This window comes from Festucalex cinctus, chromosome 16, assembly GCF_051991245.1.
Source record: "Festucalex cinctus isolate MCC-2025b chromosome 16, RoL_Fcin_1.0, whole genome shotgun sequence".
NCBI classification, from domain to species: Eukaryota; Metazoa; Chordata; class Actinopteri; order Syngnathiformes; family Syngnathidae; genus Festucalex; species Festucalex cinctus.
The window spans coordinates 9,491,792-9,517,122 of record NC_135426.1 but is presented as its reverse complement, the minus strand read 5'-3'; the positions used below and the strand labels follow the sequence as shown (position 1 = coordinate 9,517,122).

Below are 25,331 nucleotides of genomic sequence, written 5' to 3'. Positions count from 1 at the left end.
AAAACACACCCCCCCCCCCCCCACCTCCACCCACCCACACACACACACACACACTAGAGCGTGCACGTGCAGGCCTGCACATTGAACAGATGGTTGGCGCATGCGTCTTTTACGAATTAATCTGCTGCTGGGGAGGCTATCACGTGCGCCTAACAACGGATTATTGCCTACTTTACACCCAAATGAGGCTCTTTGTTTCGTTTTTAATGTTAAATTCCTTCTTAGACAATAGACATCTTGAATTGAATTTGAATCTGGTTTGAAATACGTACGATGTTTATAACCAACTATTGAAATGAACAAATTCAATTAAAACTGAGAATATTTCCCTAGTACAGTATTATTTCTTTTCATCGTTCAATTGTAATAATAAAAAAACTAATTCACAACAAGTAACACTGAAAGGGAGGACACCAACCGGAAGTTGTCCGAGTGTCTCTCAAAAAGTAAAAGCTAGAGCGCTACAACAACAAGGAAGAAATGCTCAAGATAACAAAAAAAAACTGTAAAATGAGGTTTCATTTGGGGTTGACTAGAAAATTATTAAATTCTCGTTGACTGGTTGACAATACTCTGCTAGTCCACAAAGTGGAAGAGAAACTCTCATTTTGACACAAGCAAACCGGAGGCTACACTATCCATCATTGCTCCTTGACAACTGTTTTTCCTCAACATAAACATGTATGTTGGGCGAGGAAAATCGACTTCTATGTTTGCATTTGTTGCCTTATCAGCAACCCTGGCCGCTGAATTTCAAACTCTAACTTCAGTTCGCGTTAATCACTCGAAGTCAACGTTGTGGTGACTTAAAAAGAACCAACCGAGGACTAAGGAGTGAGCTGCGCTTTTGTTGCCTGACAGCGCGTCTTCATCGCCAGCATCCATGGACATGTACAGCGGTTCTATGTTGGTGAGGAGGTTTTCCGCTGCCGGAGAGCTGGAGGTGAGCAACATGAGCGACATCAACAAGGCCAACCCGCACGGATGCGACAACGGCGCCCTGACGGACCGCTTCGGGGTCCTCGTCCAGGGACTCCTGGCCATTGTTGCCTTCAGCACGCTCATGCGTGAGTGTCAATAAATGCAAGTTTAATGTATTTGTGTCATCCCAATCACCAATAAGCACAAAGAACTGAAAAGAAGGGGGAAGGGTCGCTAAATTACTTGCACACGTGGCGTCTTGTTTACGTTTGTTTTCCCTCAGACCGCGCACCAAGTCCAGTTGAAAAATCTGCGAATTCGAACTTTATTTGCTTATCGCACACGTTTTATACGATTGTAAAGCAGTGTGAATTCATCGACTAACTCTAAATGACCTTTAGTCACATTCGACGTGTAGTAACCTCCAAGCCGAATTAAAAGTAAGCCTTTTGTTGGACTTGCTGCCAATATCTGTTCACGTCCACAGAAATGAGGCGCTGTTGTGTACTTTTCGTTTACGTACCAGTATATATTTTGCTTTTTTAAGGAAATTATGGTGTTGTTTAAATAATTACACAGTCAGACATGTTGTCAAAATCAAAAATGTAATTTTCCGTCAAAACACAACAAATCACATGTAAAAGTACGAATAGTTTATCTTAACTATTCAATTTGTGCAATGAGTTGTGCTATAGACCACTACTTGAGTTAACCCTAATGATACAGTGCTTAACTGTACGTATAATCAGTGTTGCTTTTGTGATGAGTTTGACTTCCTGTTTTTTTTTTTTTAATCATATCTCCCCGGAGACTGCAGATGTCAAAGTCCATTCAACATGGAAAACTTATTCTTTGAGGCGATAGTATGTATTGATCACGCAGGAACACCGGCTGATTGCATGATAAATAACTGGTGATGCAGCAACAGCTGACTCTCGGAATGTAGGCCAGCCACCTCAGTGAAAGAGTCCTCCTGCTGTGTTGCTCATCACTTGAGTCAACTGCGCTTAAAAACTGCACCATGTGCATTTCGGAAACCTTCACAACACTGCCGTATTGAATAAACAGACACATGAGTCTGTTGCGGAACTGGCAAGCTGTGCTCACCAATTTGCGAAGGTCAACACACTGGAGTGATTTCATCAAGCTGCAGCAGGCAGAGCATTGCGTCATGGAGCCCCAAGACCCAGCAAAAAGATCAATGAGGATCCACTTGGTTACTTATTAGGGGCTCATTTCAGTTGTGCTGCAGGGAATAAGTGACACTGCTATTCATGGAGATGATCAAAACTCCTCAGTAAGCCACAGTAATATTAATCGTTCTTCACAGAAGATAAATAATATATGCCGTTGCTGCTGGTTGTGTAAATATCCATAAAATGTTGCCAGACGGCCAAATAGTTGCTGCTACTTGTTAGCCTATTTATAGCATTTTGCATTGTCTGTTAGCATTAAGTAAAACACTTAATTATTTAAGAATAGAGGGGCAATATTTTGTAACTGTAACTGTTTAATACCTGCTGCCTCTAATGCTCGAGTCAAATTTTTTTGCTCAAAGTAAAAAAGGAAAAAAAAAGAAAAAAAAGAAAAAAAAGAAAAAAAAAGAAAATCAGGGCGGAGGCTCATATTTTGAAAATATGGTAGATTCTAGAACTCCTTATATCAACACACGTTTACTTGTTTTACAGTGAAACGGTTCCGGGAGCCCGCTGGGATTCGCCGACCTTGGAGGATCTGGTCAGAAATGTTCATTTTCTCCACATTCTAGTATAATATTAAAAAATATACAGGGTGTTCCAAAATGGTTGGCCCCATTCTCAATGCCCATATCTCGGTAAACTACTTGATGGATCTTAGTGAAACTAAATACACTTTATGTTGAAGGTCACAAGTTTTATTGGTTAAATTTACAAAGAAAAGTACAAATATTTGTTGGTTCTATGACAGATTTTCATAAATGTTCAATATAAACGCCGCCTGTGACTTTGTACACGTCGAGTCGGTATTCAAGCTCATGCCAAAAAGGGGCCTTTTCTTGACATTTTTGGTGCCAAGTCGTAATTTGTTTTGTAGTAGGTGCTTTCTTTACAAAATTTGTGAAAAAGGCACGCTGCACCGTCTTCGGTGACTGAGTCCGAGCATACGCTAACACACAAAATGCCTTTTCTTTTGAAGTGAATGGCATTTCTTACCCTGAAAAGATGGAAATGCCAAACGTTATACACAAAAACTTAAAATGTTTCTTCTATACAAGCTGTGAAAATTTGAGGTCATTCCAATGAAAATTGTCAAAATTATTGGCCTACGAAATGGGATCAACCATTTTGGAACACCCTGTATATCATAAAAAGTAGCATCAAATGTGAAAGTGATGTGGAAATTGTTTCTAACTTTCCACATGAAACGTTTTCCAGGTTTTTCGACACGTCCAAGCAGGCCATTGGCGCTCTGTTCATCCACTTCGCCAACGTGTTCCTGTCCACGCTCACCAAGGAGGACCCTTGCTCACTGTCAGTTCAAGTTGTACACTCTCACATGAACTCTTAAGATCATTTCCTATTTGCTGATATGGTTGTCGTTTCCCAGCTACCTGATGAACTTCCTGCTGGATGCCACCGTGGGCATGCTGGTCATCTGGCTGGGCGTCAAACTGGTGTCCAAGGTGGTGGAGTACAAGCAGTGGAGCCTGCTCACGTTTGGCGAGTACGGTGAGTTCCAACAGAAGACGGACATGCTGGAATAGAGAAACGGCGTGAGCGGAGGTGAAGCAGCAGGGATGTTCTTGTTTTAGCCACTAGAGGTCAGTGTTGTTCAAGGGGGAGGGACACAAAGGCGTTACAAATATTTTGTTGAGGAAAAAAACAACACAGATGAGGCTTTTTTTTTAGATGTATTCACACAGTATTGATACATATTATATATTAGTTATTGTGGGAAAGCATGTTGTTTCTAACAGCAATAACTCCCACATGATACTTCAGATTTACACCGTTCAAATTTCAACTTGCTTCAAAATTCACACCTCCCGGGGCATATATCATCTGATTTCACATTACTTGTAGTATTTGCACAATTTAACGTTATTACATTATTATTACCTTATTATTACATTGTTATTACAAATATAAACCTTTCCCCATTCATTTTCAATGGGACTGACATTGAACTTTTTCCACTTTCCCACTTCCATACATACAACTTATAACTTACCTGCTGCCTGATATTGCTCGGTGGAGCAGTTGGTAAAGTGCATTGACTGACTATCACATCAGGCAATGGATTTTTATTTCACTGAAATGGTTAATTGCAACTGAGGTCTCCTCCCACATTTCAAAGACATGCATGGCAGGTTAATTGGGCGCTCTGAATTGTCCCTAGGTGTGTTTGTGCGTGTGGATGGTTGTTCGTATCTGTGTGTGCTGCAATTGGCTGGCAACCAGTTCAGGGTGTACCTCGCTTACTGCCCAAAGCTGGCTGGAATAGGTTCCAGCATCCCCACAACCTTTGTGAGGAGTAAGCAGTCAAGAATATGGATGGATGGATGAATCATTTAACTACAATTAAAAATTTGTAATTTTGTAATAATGAAATCTTTCAATTTACTTCATAAGCACACACATTCAGCTAATAGCATTCAGCTTTTCAGCATTCCCACACAATTTCTGCATAAATTGCACTTCGTCTAGTTAAAATCGTTTTTGTGTTGCAGGCGACCCCCCGCAGGCGGCGGCGTGGCTGGGCCAGTGTGGCACGTACCTGCTCATCATGGTTCTGGAAAAAGGCGCCATTAGCCTGGTGCTGCTCGTGCCGGGATGGTCCAAAGTATGCGCACGATTCCCGAATGATCTGAAACAAAAGCGCTGAGATGATATGCAATGACTGCGTTGTCGCTTCCCAGCTGCAGGAAGTTCTGCTGGGCTACATCGCAAACCCACAACTGGAGCTGGTGCTGGTCATGCTCATCGTGCCCTTCATCGTCAACGTAAGCCACAGCTGCCGACGCATACGCCCTGTGTCTCTTTAGTTACAACTTTTCTGTCATTCTGCTCCAGTCGGTCATGTTCTGGGTGGTGGACAGCCTGACAATGAGGAAGTTGAAGAACATGAAGAGCCTGGACGACTCGTGCGACGTCACGCCCGAGAAGGGCGACGCGTTGCCTTGGGCTGTCAATGACGAGTCGCGGGTGAGGAACGCTGGCGGTTATCCCTCTTTGCCGGTCGAAGTGGGGCAACGAGGGCTCTTCTGACGCATGGATGTCCAAACTTTGAAATATTGAGGGCGTACAATTATTTACATTGTTGAGTGTGATAAAATAATGAGGTAACAAGAAAATAAAATGCATTGAAATTAGCTCAAATGAAATTGAAATTAGATTAAAATGACATTAAAATATGCTCAGTTAAAACTATAAAAATGTAAATAAAAATTAAATTCGGTAGTAAACGGAAAGACAATAAGGTGATTGAATTGAAACGCCCCACACACAAAACAATGAGGTAAAAATAAAATAAAATGAAATGAAATTAGCTAAAATGAAATTGAAATTAGATTAAAATGATGTAAAATTAAATTAAAATATGATCTATTAAAATTAACTAAATAGAAATTAAATTCAGCAGTAAAAGAAATTCAATTTAAGTTAGGGTGAAATTGAATTGAAATTAAAATTGAATTAAATAACATGAAAAGTAAAACTGGATCATAACAATCTAAAAAATACAATGCTAAAATTAAATTAGAATGAAAATAAAATAATTAAAAACCTAATTAATATTCAAATGAATGTAAAACAAAATAAAATGTGTAATTAAATAGAAATTAAATAATTCTTCTTTTTTCTTCTTCTCAAAATTGACATACATGTACCTGACTGCAGATTTCTATTATGGAAGAAAAAAAAAAAAAGTATTTGTGGATAATTTATGTTTGTGCATAAATTACAAAGATTGGGAAAAGATTATTCTGTGGGAATCATTAGGATAAATATATTTAAATATTTAGTCTGTTTTGGTTGGCGCATCTTGAATGTAAATTAAATTTGTAAACTATTCATTTTTTAAATTTTTTTTTTACTTTCTCACCTGAGCAAGTTTTTGCCGTCACGCAGGTTCTGCTGACGGTGGAGACGGACACGGATGAGGGCGAAGAGGATGCGGGCGACGAGGCTCTGCCGCCTGTGCAGTACTCGGGTGCGCAAGTGAGGCCCGGCTGGGTGGTGGTATGAAGCCGCCCGCAGCTAAAGCGTCCACACACACGCGCGCGCGCGCACACACACACGCACACACACGCACGCACACACAAAGAGCCTCCACACACTCCGATGAAAGATCGACACCTCAGCTTTCAAGTGGGAATGCCGCCACATCAAATCTCTGCTTGGGCGGGACAAAGATGATGAAGGGAAAGAAAAGAAAAAAAAACGCACTTGAGGGCGGAATAATCCCCCCCGCCCCGTAATAGGGAATTTTTTGGGAATGACAGTTGCTTTATATCCACCTTTTGATGGAAGGTGCCAGAATTCTGGCAAGCAAAACCCTCCAGCTACTTCCAAACAACTTCTAAGGAAGACTGAAATAGTTTTTATTTTTTTTATTTTATTTTTTTACAAGTGTGTACTTTTCATGTCAGCTGTCTTGTGAGGAAATGTTGTGGAAGCCCTTTTCTGACAGTAAAAAAATAAATAAATAAATAAAATAAAACAAACATTTCCTTGCAGAAACAGAGCACATATTGTCATGTACATTTGTATCTCATAATTATGAATCAACATTTTTTTTTTAATTAGGTTTTTTGTTTATTGGCAGAAACAAAGAAGCAGTTTTGTTTTTGTTACTGGTGGAAATGTAATATTATTTTTTTTTTTACTGGAACAAATAGGCTGCCGTAAAATCATGTTATGAAGACGAATAAATCTTAATGATGCCAGAAAAGTGCAGTATTTTGGAAACGTGTATATAAATATTGATGAGGTGACACATGAATGTTAGCTTCGCGACAAACCACTGTGCTCGTCATCGCATAATTTATAGTATTTGTTAGCAAGCTACTCAGTAGTAGCTTTGTTTAGAGGCATACTAAGCTAAGCTAACAGTGCAAGTTTAATTCCAAATGACCATCTTATGATTAGCGTATCGCATTCATTCATGTCATGTGTGACTTTTTTTTTCTTTTTTTTAAATATTACAATGGTTTTAAACCTTTTACATCGGTGTCAAACAGAATCCCTTGAGCGCCGCAGCCCTACAGGTTTTCGAGGCCTCCCATTTTTAACACAGCTGATTCATATTTAAGATCATCAGCAAGCTCTGCAGTTGCCTGATAATTATCCTGATCATTGAATCAGGTGCGTTGGAGTAGAGAAGCCTAGAAAACATGCAGTGCTCCGGCCCTCGAGGACCGGATCTTGACACATGCTTTAAGACTTGAACTTTACATATTGTTATCATTTTGAAGTTGGACCAAATATGTTGCTTAATTTTATATATTAGCATTTTTTTTTTTTTATTATATATTTTTTTAAATATCTGATCTCTGGTAGTGGTCACCAAGGTGCTCCTTACAGAATGTAATCTGTGGCCAAAAATAAAAGATGACTGACATATGAAGATAGATGTGAGCTGGTGAATTCCTTGATGCGAAGACCTTTTACTTTGGAAAACATTGACCGAACCGATATCATAGTACAACATCAATCCCCCCTTTTATTTTAAATCACTATACGACTAAATACAAAATAAACACCAATCACTGGTTAATGAACTGTAATCAGGGTAAAAAATGCTTTTGTAATACACTTTAATGCCAACTTAAAATGAATCAAATTAGTCGATTAAATAATCGACAGATTAATCGATTCTAAAAATATTCAATAATGACAGCACTATTTTACATCTTTGCATCAATAGGAAAATAAAATACATGTTGAGAATCACTACTCTAAACATTTTATTTACACAGCCATAAAAAAAAAAATGTCCAATAGAAAAAGATAAGGGAAGATATTTGCATACTTAACAGTTTTTGTTGTTTCCTTAAATGGTAAGGGGAACCAAAATAATCCCTTAGTGCATATTGGCAACATTCTGCTGGGGTATGGCTGATTTTCAAAAGTAAAGAGTACCTGGGCCGGGGGGGGGGTTCTCACACTGCGTTGCTCCCATGCGGCCCCTCGCCTGTGTCGAACATGTGCGACGCCACGTAGTCCTCGTAGCGTCCGTCCACGAGTTTGGCGCCGTTGTTCTTGGCGAACCAGCAGTCCACGCTCTGCGCACCGCCAAAGATGCGTCGGCTCTTGCGGATCACCGGCACCGAGCGGCCCCTCAGCTTCAGGAGTGCAGACGTGGAATTCTCCCCTGGATTTCCTTCCACCACGCGCACCTCCTCGTGCAGGAACTGGCCTGTGAGGAGGTGAAAGGATAGTTGAGCCCATAAATACATTTAAATCGGCCAATACTGTATGCATTTTTTTTAGGCAGATGTCAACACCAAGATTGTACTTCATGCATGTCATGCAGAAATGTGTGTTAAGACAAAAAGAAAGTCTTTGGACGTTTGCATCCTTGAATTTTGAGAAAAGAAATTCTTTGAATCCTTGAAACATCAACTTAAATATAAATTGAAAGAACAATGACAAAATAAAACAGTAAGAAAGTGAAATCAGAGTATACTAAAATAATAGCAACTGAAAAACAATAAGAGCCAATACTGGCTGTTCCTGCATGTTTTGGCCTTGTGGGGGCAGTGTGGTGCCGCGCAGCCACGGTGTACACACTTAAAGTGAGCACAGAACAAAGTTGTGATTGAATTCTATTAAAATAACTCGTTTTTCACAGATTGGGAGAATTTGTCCCTTTGCATAGTGTTATCTTACCTGCTGAGGGTATGTTTTCCCACAGCATTGATGTGTGAACATTCAATATTTGAAGGAAAAACACTCCCGAAGTCGATGCTAACTTCCTGTTAGCGTTTGGGATCCTCCCTTCTCTTTTAGCATTAGCACTAGGCTAGCGATGTTTTAAAAACAAAGCATGTTTTGTATTTAAATATACAGTGGATGTAATTCTTATCGTCGTGTGTTTAGTTTTACAGTTAACTCCATTAAAGTGTCATAAAAGAGCTGAAAGGGTGCTTGTGGACAACAGAATAACATGCTACACACTTGCTCGTTGCTAATGCTACGCAGGCAAAATGGTGCATTCAGGGTACTTTGACAGCATCGGATACTTGGGTTTTCTTCAATTATAACGTTTAAGGGGAAAACAATCAGTTAATTGGCTGATTGTTTTTGGCCAATGTTTGAAGGGCAATAATCGGCTGATTATAATCGGTGGCCGATTAATAATTTAAATAAAAAATCCAAAAGTTTCCACGTACCCAACAGGCCATGGCAGCTGGGCGAGAGCCCCTCACTATCTTGGATGTAGAAACCCAGGTGGTCTCTCTGGTAGGGCGCCGGGTTCTTGTAGCGGTGCAGCAGGACCACCAAGCTGACGTTGCCGCCGACACTCACCGTCACGTTGCAGCCGCCGACGATTGCCACCGACAGCACGCCGCTCTCCACAGAGGCGCTCGAGTGGCACGGCAGTACCAGGCGGTCCAACCCGTCCAAGATGACCTTGGTGGGCGTCACCTCGATGTAGGCGCGGCGGGGGCGGTCCACCACCACGGTGATGCTGCTGAAGTAGGTGCGCTGAAGCTTGCGGCTACCCGGCGGGGGCGGTGCGCCGATGAGTTTGCCGTTTACCGTCACGCCTGAACAAACACACATGAAGCGTGTAAACCGCATTGGCATCATTTTCATTTTTCTCAGGGCATCGAATAGATCAGATGGCACTCTAAACCCGAACATCCAAAACAATCAAATAGATTAGGTACACAATACTTTCACACAACTGCGATTGGCTGGCAACCAGTCCATGCTGTACCCCGCCTGCTGCCCAAAGCCAGCTGAGATAGGCTCCAGCACCCCCTGTGACCCTTGTGAGGAATAAGTGGTCAAGAAAATGGATGGATGGATACTTTTACGTAATACTTTATTTTTTTAATTTATTTTTTTAAACTGCGACTAACTTAACTTTTTGAAGTTGGTGTCACTTTTCATGCTTTTATGGGTAATTTGTATTAATAATATTTGATTAAATTGAACTATTGGCCTCCTAATTTTTGGGTATGGATAACTTAAAAACAAATTAGCTGTAACTTAATAAAATGTAGTTATTTCGTGATAAAATTTAATCTTGTTTATATTATTTTAAAAAAGGTAATATTTACAATTAAATTAATTTTATATATTACATACAAAAAAATAAAATTTGATGTATTATTTTATATTTTGTTTTATGTTTTGTTTATATATTTAATAATTTATTTTACTGGTTAATTTGTAATTTTATTTTAGCTTTATTTTACTCTGTCTGCAGTTTTCATTGTAAATGATAATCTGTTCTCAGTTTCTTTAACTGGTTATGTAAACTTTAAATAAATTAATAATAATTTATGTTATATTATCAAAATGGCATCCACAACTTTTATTATTATTTTTTTAATTAATCTGATTCTGATCTCAAAGTTTTGAATTAACTAAAAAAAAAAAAAAAGTGAGGAAACAACTCAATTGAGGCACCCTCACTTTTTTTTAAATTTTTATTAGCTCTGCTAATTTGGGTTAATAGTGTATCGCTATATATTTATGGAGCACATAAAAAAAAAAAAAAAACAGATACAATGAAAACAGCAGAGGCCCCAGAATGGAACCCTGTGGAACACCATACGTGAATGTGAATTCATATTGCACATATTCATCTGACCACTTTCTTTTTTTGGCTCGACATAGCTAGTATGAAGGGATTACAATAATATAGCAATGTACAATAATCACAAGTCGACTACTCAGCGCAGCAAATTCCCTGCAACACAGATAGGCAAAGCAAGTTTTTGTCTCGACTCTTGACCTCCGCCGAACCACTGAAACTGATTCACCAAATCCGTGTTTCAATCAAACCCAGGTTAAGAACCACTGTCTTAGAAAGTTAATTTCTAGTTTCAAGACTGCTCTGTTGACTTAGAAACAAGAGATCATTTTCAGACTGCGGTGCAATGGCTAGGAATCATCGGTTGATTGGATTGTTCGCTTTTTTTTTTCCCTACCGGAGAATTTGTGATCAGAAACCAGACGGAGGACGTGACCGGGCTCGCCATTGATGTTGAAGCAGACGGCCATCTTGCTGAGAGGAAAGTCCACCACAAAGTGAGGATCACCATCCGCTGGAGAGAAGCAAGGAAAAAGCAGCTTTTAGTAGATTTTAATTCCCAGGAAGAGGATCTACGCCTTGTTCAAATGAGCTCGTTTTACATAAAATGAGAGATGACTGATGGTTATAATGTGGTTTCATCACATAGCGCCTCCACAGACTTGTCACTAAGATGATAGTGATGATAAAGCAGCCTAATGACAGGGCCATTAGGCTGCTTCTGCCTCTTCTTCTTCATCTTAACAAAACCTCACAAGTGCTTTCCAACTGGCTGCTCACAAATTAGTGCCTCTTCCTCCCTTCCAGCTCATGTTCATCATGCTGTGAACAGCACACAAATTACAGGCAAAGCCAAAGTACTGGACATCCCCTAGTGCTCCCCCCCGCCACACTTTAAACGCGTCCTTTGGAACCGCAGTGTTGACAATGTGGCGTCACCTGATGTTTTGGAGATGGTAACTGACTTCTTGGTGGCTCTCCTCTCAACCTGACCTGCAAGGAGGAGGAAATGCTGGTTTAATGTCTTCATTAAATGTCATAATAGCACAACAATAGAAAGTACACGTCAAATTGTTCAATGGTCTGATAAAAAGGAGCTGAGGTACAGTATGGAGGACCAAAACTGACAAATAAAAAAATATTAATGAATAAATAAATAAATAAATAAATAGAAATAATGTGAACTAAAGTGAAAATATGAAAACAGATATAAAAAAATGTAATTCAAAAATTAAATACAAAAAATAAATATAAATGGAAATAAAAACAAAACAAAATTTTATATATATATATATATATATATATATATATATATATATATATATATATATATATATATATATATATATATATATATATATATAATTAAATAGAATTAAATATCAATAAAAATGCTCTGCTCTCACATTTATTTATTTCATGCTTCGGACAATGTCAGGATTTTTTTTTCTTCACTCAGTCATTCACACACGTAAGCGAGTGAAAAAAAAAATAATCCGTGAGTGCTTTCAAATTGCCGCGGGAGTTACGTTACGCAGCTGACACGTTCGCCCGGCCCCGTTTGCGACACGCCACCCCCCTGCTCTGCGATTGGCTGGAGGGTTGTAAATACTGTCTTTCTACAGAAACGTCCCGCTGTTTACAAAACAAACACAAAATGGCAAAATACAGGCTGGGGAGGTGGGGGTTTAGGATGAAATTACCACAAAAGATTAACAAAAACACAGATGTGTAGACTGAGAGAAAGTTAAAGTGTGTACATCCTGTATTTAAAAAGTGCACTTTCCTGAGTGAATCCGGCAGACAGCCCCTTTAACATTTTGTGTGTTGTGTAGTAGTTTGGTTACTGAATCTTACCTCTGATGCTGTTGCTCAGAGTTAAACTCTGTCTGTCGACTTCCCTGCGTAACATTCCCTCCTCCTCCTCGTCATCCGGCACCTCGTTAGCTGCCAGTGAGGCAGGTGCCATGGTGCCGTCCGCCAAGACCTGGGGCTTGTCCACCAGCATGTTGGTGAGCGGGGTGAGGAAGTGATACGCCAGGGAGAGGTTGGCAGCCCGCCGGACGTGCTCTTCCCTCTCCCGGCTGGTTCGGCTGCTCAGACGTGAGCGAAGTTCCTCCTTCACTGTCAGGAATCCCCACACGCGCTCCACGAAGTCCGCTGCCAACCATTTCAAGGCATCTCCCGATCCTGGGATTCTCGCCGCCGCCGCCTTCACGTGCTTCTCAGTCTCCAACTCCTGCCGCCGCAGCGGCACTTCCGTCTCCAGGGTGACCGTCTTGTCGTTGTTGCTGGCCGTGACTTGAACGTGGAGCGACTCGGCGCTCATGTTGCTCAGCTTGCCGGCGACGACCATCTCGGAGCCATTGAAGTAGTTGGTGAAGAGGTGCTGCGTCACGTGATCCACAGAGTCCGACGTGTAGTTTATCCTGATGTCGGACAGCAGCGGCGTGCCGATCTCTTCATAGAACCTGAACATCGGAGAAAGAGACAGGAATAAAAACGTCCAATATTCACTACACTAGATGTATATATGGTGCAGTAAAATTCAGCATTCGTCGCGGAGGATGAAGACTATATGCCTGTGAGTATATTATATTATCTGTTGGTCCACAGTTTGTGCTCAAGGGTTATAAAATACTCTTACAGATGCCATCTTTTAGCCCATTAAGTGGACTTTAAAACCCTATAAAGCCTGAACTATGAAATATATGAGAGAAAATTCTGATTCTTTGTAAATAGTATTCATTGCTCCTTTTGAACTTTTTTTTTTTTTTTTTGAAAGTCAACTTCCACAAATTACTTTTCATATTTGATACATTCGGTCACAATGCTTTAAATTCGAACATTTATAACTGTCAAAAATATAATAATACACAGACATATCAAACATATCAGTATTTCAAAAAATCAGAAAGAACATTAATTATTAAAGGGATACTTCACTTATTTAGCCCATTATAGTAATAAAAAGTTAATATTTTGTCTGTAATTAATTTGATAGTTTCATTATTTTTCACATACAATTAACACTTTTAAAAAATAATTTTGCCACTTGTCAACTGAAAATGACATCACATGTGCTCAGGCCAATCACAGCTCACCTGTTTTCTCGGTTTGGTCATGTGACATTCATAAGCTGAGCTGTGATTGGTTACCTGAGCACATTGTGATGTCATTTTCAGTTGACTGCAAGTTGCAAAATGTGTTTTTAAGGTACTAATTATACATTAAAAATAATGAAAATATCAAATTTATTATAGACAAAATATTAACATTTAAAAAATATAATAAAAAAATTAAATAAAAAAATAAATATAAATGGAAATAAAATTATATATATATATATATATATGTATATACATATATATATACATACATACAGTGTTCCCTCGTTTTCCGCTGGGGTTAGGTTCCAAAAAATACCCGCAATAAATGAAATCCGCGAAGTAGTTAGCTTTATGTTTTACAACTCTTATAAATGTTTTAAGGCTCAAAAATCCCCAACCGCACAATTTATACACTTTTCTCATTGAGGCATTTACATGTTCTCCCATTTCTCTCTTGTTCAAACATTGATAATGTTCAGAACTTCATAAATTTTTATAAAATGGGTATATTACTGTAAAAAAATATGCAAAATTGCACTTAAAAAAAAATCCGCGATAGAGCGAGACCGCGAAATGTGAACCGCGTTATAGCGAGGGAAGACTATATATATATATATATATATATATATATATATATGAATGTTTGGCATTATTAAGGCAAAGATGTGCGGTTGTTTTAAATACACAATGTACAATTTGCCAGCCGATCCGCTGCTCATATCTCAAAAAACTGAGAAAAGGCACAAAGTTTAGACAAATGTTCCTGCAATCCAAACACACTTCTGGGGGAAAAAAAAGCTTTTAAAGTTCTTAGATCATAAAAAGAAAAAACATGTACGTATTCAAAATTCTCTGCATCCCGTTCTTGCCCAGGAAGCAAGCAAATCCGCTTGTCGCCTCACTCGAGAGTTTGCTCACCTCCATAAAAGAAAACTAAACCCTCCATCCATGTCCTTGTCACGCCGCCGTGAAGCCCAAAGCCATGTTTGCTCAAGACGCGCGAGGCCTATTATCTCCGAGCATGCTCAGACGCCGGTTACACAACGCGCGCGCATTCCCCGCGCCGCTGTGCAAACAGGTCGCAGGCCGGCCGGGCCGAAAGCCGACGCCCGCGAATAAAAGAGCAGGAAAGACGAGAGGGGGGCTCGCAGGCTCTCCAGCTGATTGAAAGAGTGCGGCTGTCAGCGCGAGACGTTGCCGCTCTTTGTCCAGACGCAGCGTGATGAAAGACGGCTTACAAAAGCGGGGAGGATTAAAACTTGGTCATTGAGAGTATGCGCCATACACCAAGAGGAGCTGGAATGAAGTCATCAAAATGCACAATGGGTTTAATTATTTACATTTGATTTAATTATGTTGGTACTATGAATATCCATGGGTGAAAAGAAATGAATTTAAAACTGGGTAAACTTCAGAGACCTATTTATTTAGATGTTTGGTTGATTTTCTAAAAGATGTTGCTGACACTGGGAAATACGTGCACTTATTATATATTAAAGCGATACTTCGCTTATTTAGCCCATTATAGCAATAAAAAGTTAATATTTTGACTATAATTAATTTGATACTTTCATTATTTTTCATGTACAAATAGTACCTTTAAAAACACATTTTGCAACTTGCTGTCGACTGAAAATGACATCACAAGGGCTCAGGTATCCAATCACAGCTCACCTGTTTTCTCGGTTTGGTCATGTGACATTCACAAGCTGAGCTGTAATTGGTTCAGACGACATCAAGTTGCAAAATGTGTTTTTAAAGGTACTAATTGTACATGAAAAATAATGAAAATATCAAATTTATTATAGGCAAAATATTAATATTTTGCAGTCAAACAGTCAGTCAAACATTAAAATGGCTAAATAAGCTCAGCTTGTGAATGGCACATGACCAAACCTAGAAAACAGCTGAGCTCTGATTGGTTAGCTGAGCCCTTGTGATGTCATTTATGTGAAAAATAATGAAGATATCACATTTATTAGAGGCAAAATATTCACATTTGACTGCCAAAAATGGCCAAATAAGTAAAGTATCCCCTTTCAGTTATATTGAAATTTTGGAAAACTATTTATGTTGAAATTTTATTTTAAAATTTAGGTGGGTAGCTATTTGTTTAAATTTGTATAATTTTTTAAAAATACATATTATTTTTATAAAGACATTAAAGTTTAGTGTTAGTTAGTGTTCCAGTGGCCTGGAACAAACTAATGGGATTTGCATTCATTTCAATGGGGAAAGATGATTTGAGGATGTTTTTAGTTTCAAATGTAGTCAAAAAACAAATTAAACTCGCATCTCAAGACATCACTGTACCTGCCAACACTTAACAGTGACTCTCAGTCCCTTCCTTCCTTACCCTTTGAGCATCGCGCTGGCGTCGGCCTCCTCCCGGATGCGCCTCATCACGCCGCAGTTCTCCAGGGACATGCGCTCCAGAAGCTTGTAGTCCACGTCATTGCCGATGCCGATGGTGAAGATGCAGAACTTGTCCAGCACGGCCGAGCGGGTGTTTCCCAGGATGGCCGCCGACTGCGACTCCCCGACCGTGGGCCGTCCGTCCGTTAGGAAGATGATGAGCGAGACGCTGTTGGGGCCCACGTGGGGACCCGAGAGGTAGTCGCGGAGCAGGGCGGAGCCACTCTGGATGGCGCCGTCGATGTTGGTTCCTGTGAGTCACACACAACAATATCCACAACATTTTTAAGCCATAATTTTGCAGTCATTTTAAATAGTTTGCTATACTGTATGTGTGATATGGCGAGAACATGGCAGTCGATGTTCTGACCTCCAGTAGGCATCAGCGTGTAGATAAACTTCTTGGCATCTCGGATGTTGAGCGGCGTGACCGGCACCAGGCCGCTGGGTCGCCACACTTTGATCTTGTTAGAGAAGCTGACGAAGTTGAAGTGATCGACCGATCGTAGGTCCCTCAGGATGGTGAATAGGGCATCTTTTGTCTGGCAAGGGACAGATGGAAATTTTTTTTTATGGGAGTAAAGTTGCAATATTACGAGAAAAATATGTCATTTGAAAAGGGAAAAAAGATGAAATATGTTGTTCTCTCTGGAAACAAAATATAAGTCTATGCCTGGTGATAAATATCTGTTAAAATTTGGATGGATTTCTTATGATTTAGGGTGTCAGGCGATTAAAAGTTGTAATCGTAATTAATTGCATGACTTCAATAGTTAACTCACAATTATTCACAAATTTTATATCTGTTCTAAATGTACAATAAAATGCACAATATCTTTTTTAACGAGTTAGCATAAAAGTAGAAAAAAAATGTTAAATGAACAGAAATTTGTCTGCATCTTTTAGTCATTGATTGATACAGTAATTTCATAATTCATAAAACTGAGTTAAAATTAAAAAGATGTACTGTACTTCAAAAAAAATGAGTGTGATATTAATTTGTGTTGAGGTATTTTTCTGCCACGAGATGGCATAATTGCATTTGTAAGACAACTCGGTGCATTTTTCTTTTCATATTAAGAGCTATCTAATCTTTAACATGAAGTTACTTGCAAAATTCTGCACATTTTTAACATTGTAAAATACCCCAGTCTCCACACATATATGCATTCGTTTTGTTTTTTGTTTTTTTTAATTCAATTAAAAAAAGTAATCAAATTTTTTAAATTATTACTGCTAAATTTTGACATGGAACTGTCTGCTGCTTTGTGACTGGATTTCCCCCAGTACAGGCTTGTGGTCATTAATCGCACATTTAAAACATTTAGTGCCGTTAAAGGAACTTTAACTTAATTAAAAATGAATGCACTAATTTTAACACCTCAATTTATGTATAGATTTTACACTCAATCGGATGGATGAGGTCCAAATTATGGGAAAGGGTTGCATTGGGAGGTTATGAAGACTCATTCTGTTCTGAGTTTTCAGAATTTAAAAGATTGACATCATCTGCAAAATCAGGATTTCTGCAGGTATGTCATTATTTGCGGCAAGAAAAAAAAAAGATTATTCATTGCTTAGTATTATAAAAATGGCAATGGATGCGATTGGATCATAAATACAGAAAGCAATTTCAAAACTGTATAATGTTTTGTTTTTAAAAACGAAACAACCGTGAATACGTTAAAGAAAGATGGCAAAGTGATGCTAACAAAGCTGTCTGTGAAGGATTGGCAAGAAATAAATTAATGCCAGTGAAATATATAATGGAAAAGATAATAAAATATAAATTACCAAAAAAAAAGAAAAGGGTATGTTGATTTTGACATAAAAAAAAAAATCTACCAAAAGATATGTGTAATATATGAAGTTGCAATAATCCTCCTAATTTATGGCTTTTTGGACAGAACATTGTGGGAAACATTGTGTGTGTAGGCGCGTTGTATAATTTGGCACTGGAATCTTTATGGGATGTATACGCTCCCGGTCAGAAGCAGATGCTTGACCCGCCGTGAAGCCCGCCATTGTGCGAGCGCATCAATCCCCGCCCGTTGTTCGCCTGCGAGGATCTGGAGATGGCCGGGGGCGGGGATCACGGGGGTCCAGGCTAGCGTTGTCTCAAAAGTTCCATGACTTGATGGATACTGACCTTCTTGCTTCACAGCTCGGGCCTTGTGCTCCGCAACGCAACGGGACTGTTTTTGACTCAGAGCCAATCTGTAAGGCTCGCGTGTTTATCAGTTCTGTGAAAAACTCCTCCCTGGATGCAGGATTGGGAGCACAGTAATGTAGCTGTCCTTAGGTGAAGAGTCCTACCTGTCTCATTTTGGTGCCCAGCATGGAGGCGCTGGTGTCGATTACAAACACGACATTCTTGGGCACCACCGGGAGGTCTTTGGGCGCAAAATAGTGGACAAAGTGGCCGTTTTGAACCTGCAATTGAGACACAGCGAGAGTTCCAAAGTCCACTCGAAACGAGAGCCAAGAAGAAGAAGAACTCGTACCTGCACATCTCCAATTCCCATGTCCCGCTGGACATCGTAGCGGATGACAAAATCTCCCAGGATGCCGTTGGTGGTGATCTTGGCCTGCTGAACAATGGTGGGGCTGAAGGTGACCTTGCAGATGTTCCGTTCCTTTTGCACCGTCGTGGTGATGGGGGGCTCCGTCTTGGCTGCAGCACGAGACTGTGTTTGAGGTGTTCACGCCATGCTAATTTCTGTTAGCATTACGCGTTATCTGTTTGTATGAAGCTACTGGACTGGACATGTTTGGTGCTAGTGTGTGCGTAAAGTAGCAATTGTTTAAGGTTTTATCACCACACCAGCATCTGCAGTATGCTGACTGGTATTAGCCTGTAATTTGCTTTTCACATTTTATATTAGCATTAAGCTAGTGGATCTCCTTTGGATGAAATTAGAAGGTTTGATGGGCCGTTTTAGTGTTTCAATGTTTACTTTTCTTGTGTCAGTCATAATAATCTACAACTGGAAATGACAAGTTTTGGGGGAAACTGTGAGTGAGAGAAGGTACCAAAAAAAACATTTGAAAAGGTCTGTCAAAAAGGTTAAATGTGTTTAAAGCATGAGGCAGGGGGAAAAAAATATATATAAATATAAAAAAAAATATTTTTTTATAGGCGTGTCAAAATTAGTGCATTAATTTTGAGTTAATTTAAAGTTCCTTTAACGTCACTATTTTTTTTTTAACGTGCGGCTACTTGGAAAGCCTGCACTGGAGGAATCCAATGAGCATATATGTGTGGAGACTGGGGTCAAGTTGTATTTTACAATTTAAAAAAATGTGCAGAATTTCAAACGTTACTTCAGGTTAAAGGTTAGATAGCTCTTAATATGAAAATAAAAATGCACTGAGCTATCACCAACATCTTAAAAATACAATTTGCCATCTAGTGGCAGAAAAATGACCTCAACACAAATCAATTTCACGTTCATTTTTTTTTTTTTTTTTTTTTACAATACAGTACATCTTTTTAATTTTAACTCAATTAAATTATTGTATCAATGCCGAAAAGATGCAGCCATATTTCTGTTTAACATTTCTTTCCACTTTTATGTTAAGAGTATGAAAACCTTTGTACATTTAGAACAGATATAAATTTGCGATTAATCGTGAGTTAAGTCATGCAATTAATTAAGATTAAAAATTTGAATCGCTTGACACCCATAATTTTTTATATGATCTCTATCAGTTTACTTCACATACAATAAACAGAGATCATCTGTAAAATGTGAAAACCCATAAACAAACAAAAAAAAAGCATTGATGAAAATAACGCAAACGAATGACATGGACTTATATAGCAGGGGTCCCTCTCATTGTACACAAACCTGGAGTCCTTGCCGGGCTGGTGCCGCCGCTCCGGCGGAGAGGAAGCACCTGAAGAGTAGTGATGGCCAAGTGGTCCACGATGGTGACGTCCACCCGCAGGCGGCTCACCAGCTGCAGCGGCCGCAGGCTGATCACGTGCTCGTAGCGGCCAAGCCGGCGCTGCAGCAGCTCCTCGTACGCGAGCAGGAAGACGGCACGCTTGCCGCTCGGAATACTGGCCGCCATGCGGAACACCTCCGACTCAGAGTCGGAACTAGCAGGGGAGATCGAAATTTGTTATAGTTCCAGGAATTCTAAGTAACAACAGATAAAAGTACTTGGAACTTGTGAAAATGCGGCTGTAATTTTGGCTGATTTTGCTTAAAATTAATTAACATTATTTTCTTTAATTCTATGGACATTGAACTGCTCTGTTTGTGTCATGGCCACCTGGGGGCATAAAACAGATATGTTGATAAATGGCGCCGGTTACAGCTTCTCAGTAAGCCACTATAATATTAACTCATTCACTCCCAGCCATTTTTACTGAACCAGTCTCCTCCACTCCCGGCTGTTTTACTGGATTGACTGATTTTGCAAGGCCTACAGAATATTGTGTTCTATTGCTATAAAAACATGGAACTTACCAAAAGAAAGATTGGAGTCTCTTCCTTCATCAGAAAAAAAAAGTATATTTCTATCCATTTCCGTTTTGCAGCAATTTTCTTTAGAATATAGCTAATTTTCATCATTATTAAAAAATCTGTTTAAAACTGTAGGGAAAACAGCTTGTTGCAACATGGCCCAGTTTGATCTCTTATACTCTGCCATCACCTGCTGGCCATTTTTGTAATAACTAGCATTGCTTCAACCCTTCTCTTCAGTTCAGAGGTTGCATCAAAGCCTTCTGTATGTTCTAGTATAAAAAAAAAAAAAAAAAAAAAAAAAAAAAAAAAAAAAAAAAAAAAAAAAGAAAGAAAACAACTTAGAAATACGTCTTTGGAACACTGGTAATATTTAAAATAGAACGTATTTATACGTTTTTGGGAGAAAATTAGTTAATAGGGCTGGATACATCCATTTCAATTTCCTCAGTTGATTCAATTTCGATTCACAAAAAATCAGCTCGATTCGAGTTTAATTATTCGATTCACTTCAGTTCAATCTGATATTGATTAATTCTGGAACATCAATTCTTATTAAATATCCAGGAAATGATAAAAAAAAAAAAAAAGTCCACAAACATGAAAGTAACACGAAAGTATCACTTAAAGGGATAGTTCGGATTTTTTTACATGAATCTCTATTTCCGCATACAGCTGATAGACGCGCACTAATCTACAAGTCGTTTGTCTTTTCGAAGCCGGAAGCCGCGCGGATCGATCAGCTGTATGCGGGGCTCCGCGCAGTGATACGAACGAACAGAAAAGTAGTGCCGGGCGGTAATGGCGCCTGACTATTTTCAGAAACGAGTTTAGTGTGCAAATGTATCACACTCTTTTGAACACAAATTGTTTTGAGAAGAGAAAAACGCTTTATTTAGGTGACCCCAGACAACTTGCTGGACTATTTTTCTCTCATCCAACACCGGACCAGAACTCGTGTCACAGAACGCTATCAGGGGTAAGTCAGTGATGATCGCACACACTGGAGGTGAGGATGAAATAGAGATTCATGTAAAAAAATCCGAACTATCCCTTTAATAAGTGTTACATAAGCATTGATATCAGCATGGATGAGATGTTTTCATAATCCTAATTCAATAATTGTAAATATAAATGAAAAAGATCCCGAATTGCCATAAAGTGCAATAAGTCAGGTCTTTCATAAATGTAAGAAAATACTTAAATTCACATAAACAGTAAATTTCAAGAAAACAGTGTGATACAAAAAAATTGTCCTCAAAATTCTATTTTATTAAGAATATATGGGAAAAAGAGATATATTAAAAATTTATTAATGGTTTTATGAATCGATATCAAGCTTGACAAGGCAAATCGATTCGATATCGATTATTTAATTTTTTAAAACCAACCCTAAAACATTCTTCGCAGAGGGTAAGGAATATATGCCGGCTTGTACCTCTAAAAACTAGTAACTCAGGTCACTCATATCCCAAGATACACTTGCATTGAAAAACAAATCCATCCATCTATCATGAAAAAAATAAATAAAAGGAGTAAACATATTTGAAGTCAAATTATGTTTAGATTAAATCAAGATTGCTGAATTCTGAGTTAATCAACTGAATCAAATCAGGTTGTGCTTTTTTTTTGCTCTTTTTTTTTAAATACTTGTACAAAATTTAGCTGCACATGTCGAAAGATGCACCAAACACACACAAATGATGAAGAATCATTAACAGTGGAGGCGGCGGCAAAATGATGACTTCAACAGAACAGGAGGTGATGTCATCATCAATATGCAAGTGTCAATTATTCCACTTCTCGCCCACCCTTCATCCTCCTCTTGCGCCTCCCAATCTCTTCTCTGTCACTTCTTCCATATCACGCGCAAGTGTGTTTCTTTTGGCGAACACGCACGCACACACTCACACACTGAAGTTGTTCTTATGTTTGCAAGCTTGAAGCATGAAGAAAGAGGAAGTGACTCAAAAGGTGCAATTAGAGGCCAGCGGACGAAGATGAGAGTAGGAACAACTGAGCACACATACCTCACCTTGTGTCACCTGACTCTTTGTCCCGACCTTTGCCGTCTGGTTGCTTGACCCTCCGCCTCTCTTTCGGCGTGACCTGGCTCTGGTAGACACGCCCTGCGATGATCCTGGGTTTGGAAGGTCAAAGTGAGAGGATTAGTGCTCCTGCTTTAACTGCATTTTCTCACACAAAAGAGCCTGAATTCCCCTTGACACAGGTTTATGGCATGTCGAAGCGGTGTGAGACGCTCTCCAGGCCTTTGTCAACACTTCGATGTCTCCATGGCGACGGGAAAGCAGCATATTTCTTACAAGCAGCATTCATTGATCCTGATGTCATCTGTACGACTCACCAAAAGTATCCAATGTTTCGGTACTTTTTTGCACAACTCGCTGTTCTACAGCAAAGAGTCAAATGGCAACATTCACAATTAAAGTGCTTGAGCCATGAATGAACCATTATTATTATTATTATTATAAATAATAATAATAATAATAATAATAATAATAATAATAATATCCATCCATCCATCCATCCATTTCCTTGACCGTTTATGACCCACAAGGGTCGCAGGGGGGTGCTGGAGCCTATCTCAGCTGGCTTTGGGCAGTAGGCGGGGTACAACCTGAACTGGTCGCCAGCCAATCTCAGAATAATAATATTAATAATGGTCATATGCAAGAAGTACTGAAACATTCAAAAGACCCTGTAAGATCCTGTTTGGTGCAATTGTGATGTGTAGTTAGTGAGCTATCTATGCTCACATGCACAATTTCCAAGAATTTTGTTATTATGTCAAGCAATTCAAATTTTTAATTGTAATTAATTGCATAACTTCAATAGTTAACTCACGATTCATCACAAATTTTATATCAGTTCTAAATGTACAATAATTCATAAAACTGAGTTAAAATTAAAAGGATGAACTGTACTGTAAAATAATAATAATAATTAAATTTAAAAAAAAAGAAAAAAGAGTGATATTGTGTCGAAGTCATTATCTCTCACTAGATGGCATAATTGCATTTGCAAGACATTGTTGACAGCTCAGTGCATTTTTCTTTCCATATTAAGAGCTACCTAATCTTTAACATGAAGTAACTTGTGAAATTCTGCACATTTATAAAATTGTCAAATACAAATTGACCCCAGGCTCCACAAATATATTCACTATTTATTAAAATTATTACTGATAAATTTTGACGTGGACGTGTCTGCTACATTGTGACTGGAATTCCCCCAGTACAGGCTTTCCAAGTGCGTTAAAAACATTTGTGGTGTTAAAGGAACTTTAAATGAAATTAAAGCACTATTTTTTTTTAAATGAACCCTTAAAAAAAAAAAATAATATATATATATATATATATATATATATATATATATATATATATATATATATATATAAGAAAGCCCAATATCCCTGACTTGTGTGTACTTTAATTAAGCGTGTGCTTCTCACATGGTGAAGTTGGAGACGAAGGCGCCAGCCGGCACAGGAAAGTGGAAGACGCCGTCGGCGGCGGCGGCATGCCGGTTGAGCATGATGCAGCGCACCGTTGTGAAGGCATAACGGGAGATGACGGTAGTGTTGACGGACAGCTCCTGAATGTGAGGCCTCGTCTCCTGCACAGAGAGAACAAGTCAGCTTTGTTAATGTGCTAAAATAAGTTAAATTCAAGAACTATTCCTGCATCCACTGAATGAGTGCATCTTTTTGATGAAATAGAAGAAGTGTGCAGATGGGAAAGGAATTCAACTCCCATGAGCTGACATCAGATCAGATCAGATCAGATCAGAAGGAACATCTGTGCACTTGGCACCATCTCCTGTACGCGTCACACCCAAAAGAGGCGCAAGTATAACGTTTCTAATTGATGTAAACTGGTCCAAAGAAATGTGGGTCATTGTTAGTAATCCAAATAAAGAATATTTTGCTCAAGAAGAAGAATTCTACCTTCATGAGGGTGTTTTTCACCTGTCGTGGAACTCTGCGAGGTGCCTGCAGGAAAAAAAAAAAAAAAAGTTAATTCAGTTTAAAAAAAACAAAAAACGCCAACATAAGCAGACACTTACAATATCCAAATCAAAGTCCTCCAAGTCGGCATCAACATAGTCATCTTTTTGGAAGTAGTTCACTTGGCCAAGCGTGGAACAACAGCCGCACAAAAGCAGCAAAGCCACCAGCAGCATCATTTTCATCTTCCTCACTTTGCTCGTGTCACAAAGTTAGTGAGAAGATTTGAGCGTGTAGCCGTCACCCACCCACTAGGGGAGGGAGAGCAACAAGAAGAGGAGGAGGAGGAAGAGGAGGAAGAAAGGGTCTTAAGATGAATGAGCGCCACTTGTCGCTAAGTGATGCATTCACTGACTGTCGGAATTTACGCTATCAGGGAGTTAACTTTCTTTCAAAACTGAGTTATCTTAACTTAGTGGTCCACATGGTAGAGGTAAGGAGAGAGAAAAAAAAAAAAAAGGTGAAATTGGGAATAGAATGATTATGAAAGGCTACAGGCTAAAGGCTAAAGGCTAATGTACTCAGGATGACTTTTAGAATCAATCTGATAGTGAGTGTGACATCAGTGTTCCACATCTTGAAAAACAAACTGTAAGTGGGCTTGTTCAACTGTTTACTCGGGCCCAATGTGCA

The 25,331-nt window shown here is 39.1% G+C and overlaps 2 protein-coding genes across 2 annotated transcripts; one reads left to right on the top strand and one right to left on the bottom strand.

The window, feature by feature from the left end:
- Nucleotides 1-464: 464 nt before the first annotated feature.
- tmem110l (transmembrane protein 110, like) lies at nt 465-6,645 on the top strand. The gene is made up of 8 exons (XM_077500709.1): nt 465-1,067; nt 2,610-2,658; nt 3,336-3,431; nt 3,508-3,629; nt 4,631-4,743; nt 4,820-4,903; nt 4,974-5,105; nt 6,030-6,645. The coding sequence occupies exons 1-8, from the start codon at nt 884-886 to the stop codon at nt 6,144-6,146; spliced, it is 897 nt and encodes a 298-aa protein (XP_077356835.1). The 5' UTR covers nt 465-883; the 3' UTR covers nt 6,147-6,645.
- Nucleotides 6,646-7,700: 1,055 nt separating this feature from the next.
- On the bottom strand, nt 7,701-24,996 carry itih5 (inter-alpha-trypsin inhibitor heavy chain 5). The gene is made up of 14 exons (XM_077500707.1): nt 24,758-24,996; nt 24,639-24,683; nt 24,144-24,307; nt 22,707-22,811; nt 20,048-20,301; nt 18,701-18,870; nt 18,513-18,629; nt 16,567-16,738; nt 16,138-16,447; nt 12,529-13,142; nt 11,611-11,664; nt 11,069-11,185; nt 9,296-9,673; nt 7,701-8,319 (listed from the first exon to the last, which is right to left on the bottom strand). Exons 1-14 carry the CDS (start codon nt 24,881-24,883, stop codon nt 8,063-8,065), a joined length of 2,883 nt encoding a protein of 960 aa, XP_077356833.1. The 5' UTR covers nt 24,884-24,996; the 3' UTR covers nt 7,701-8,062.
- Between the last annotated feature and the right edge of the window lie 335 nt (nt 24,997-25,331).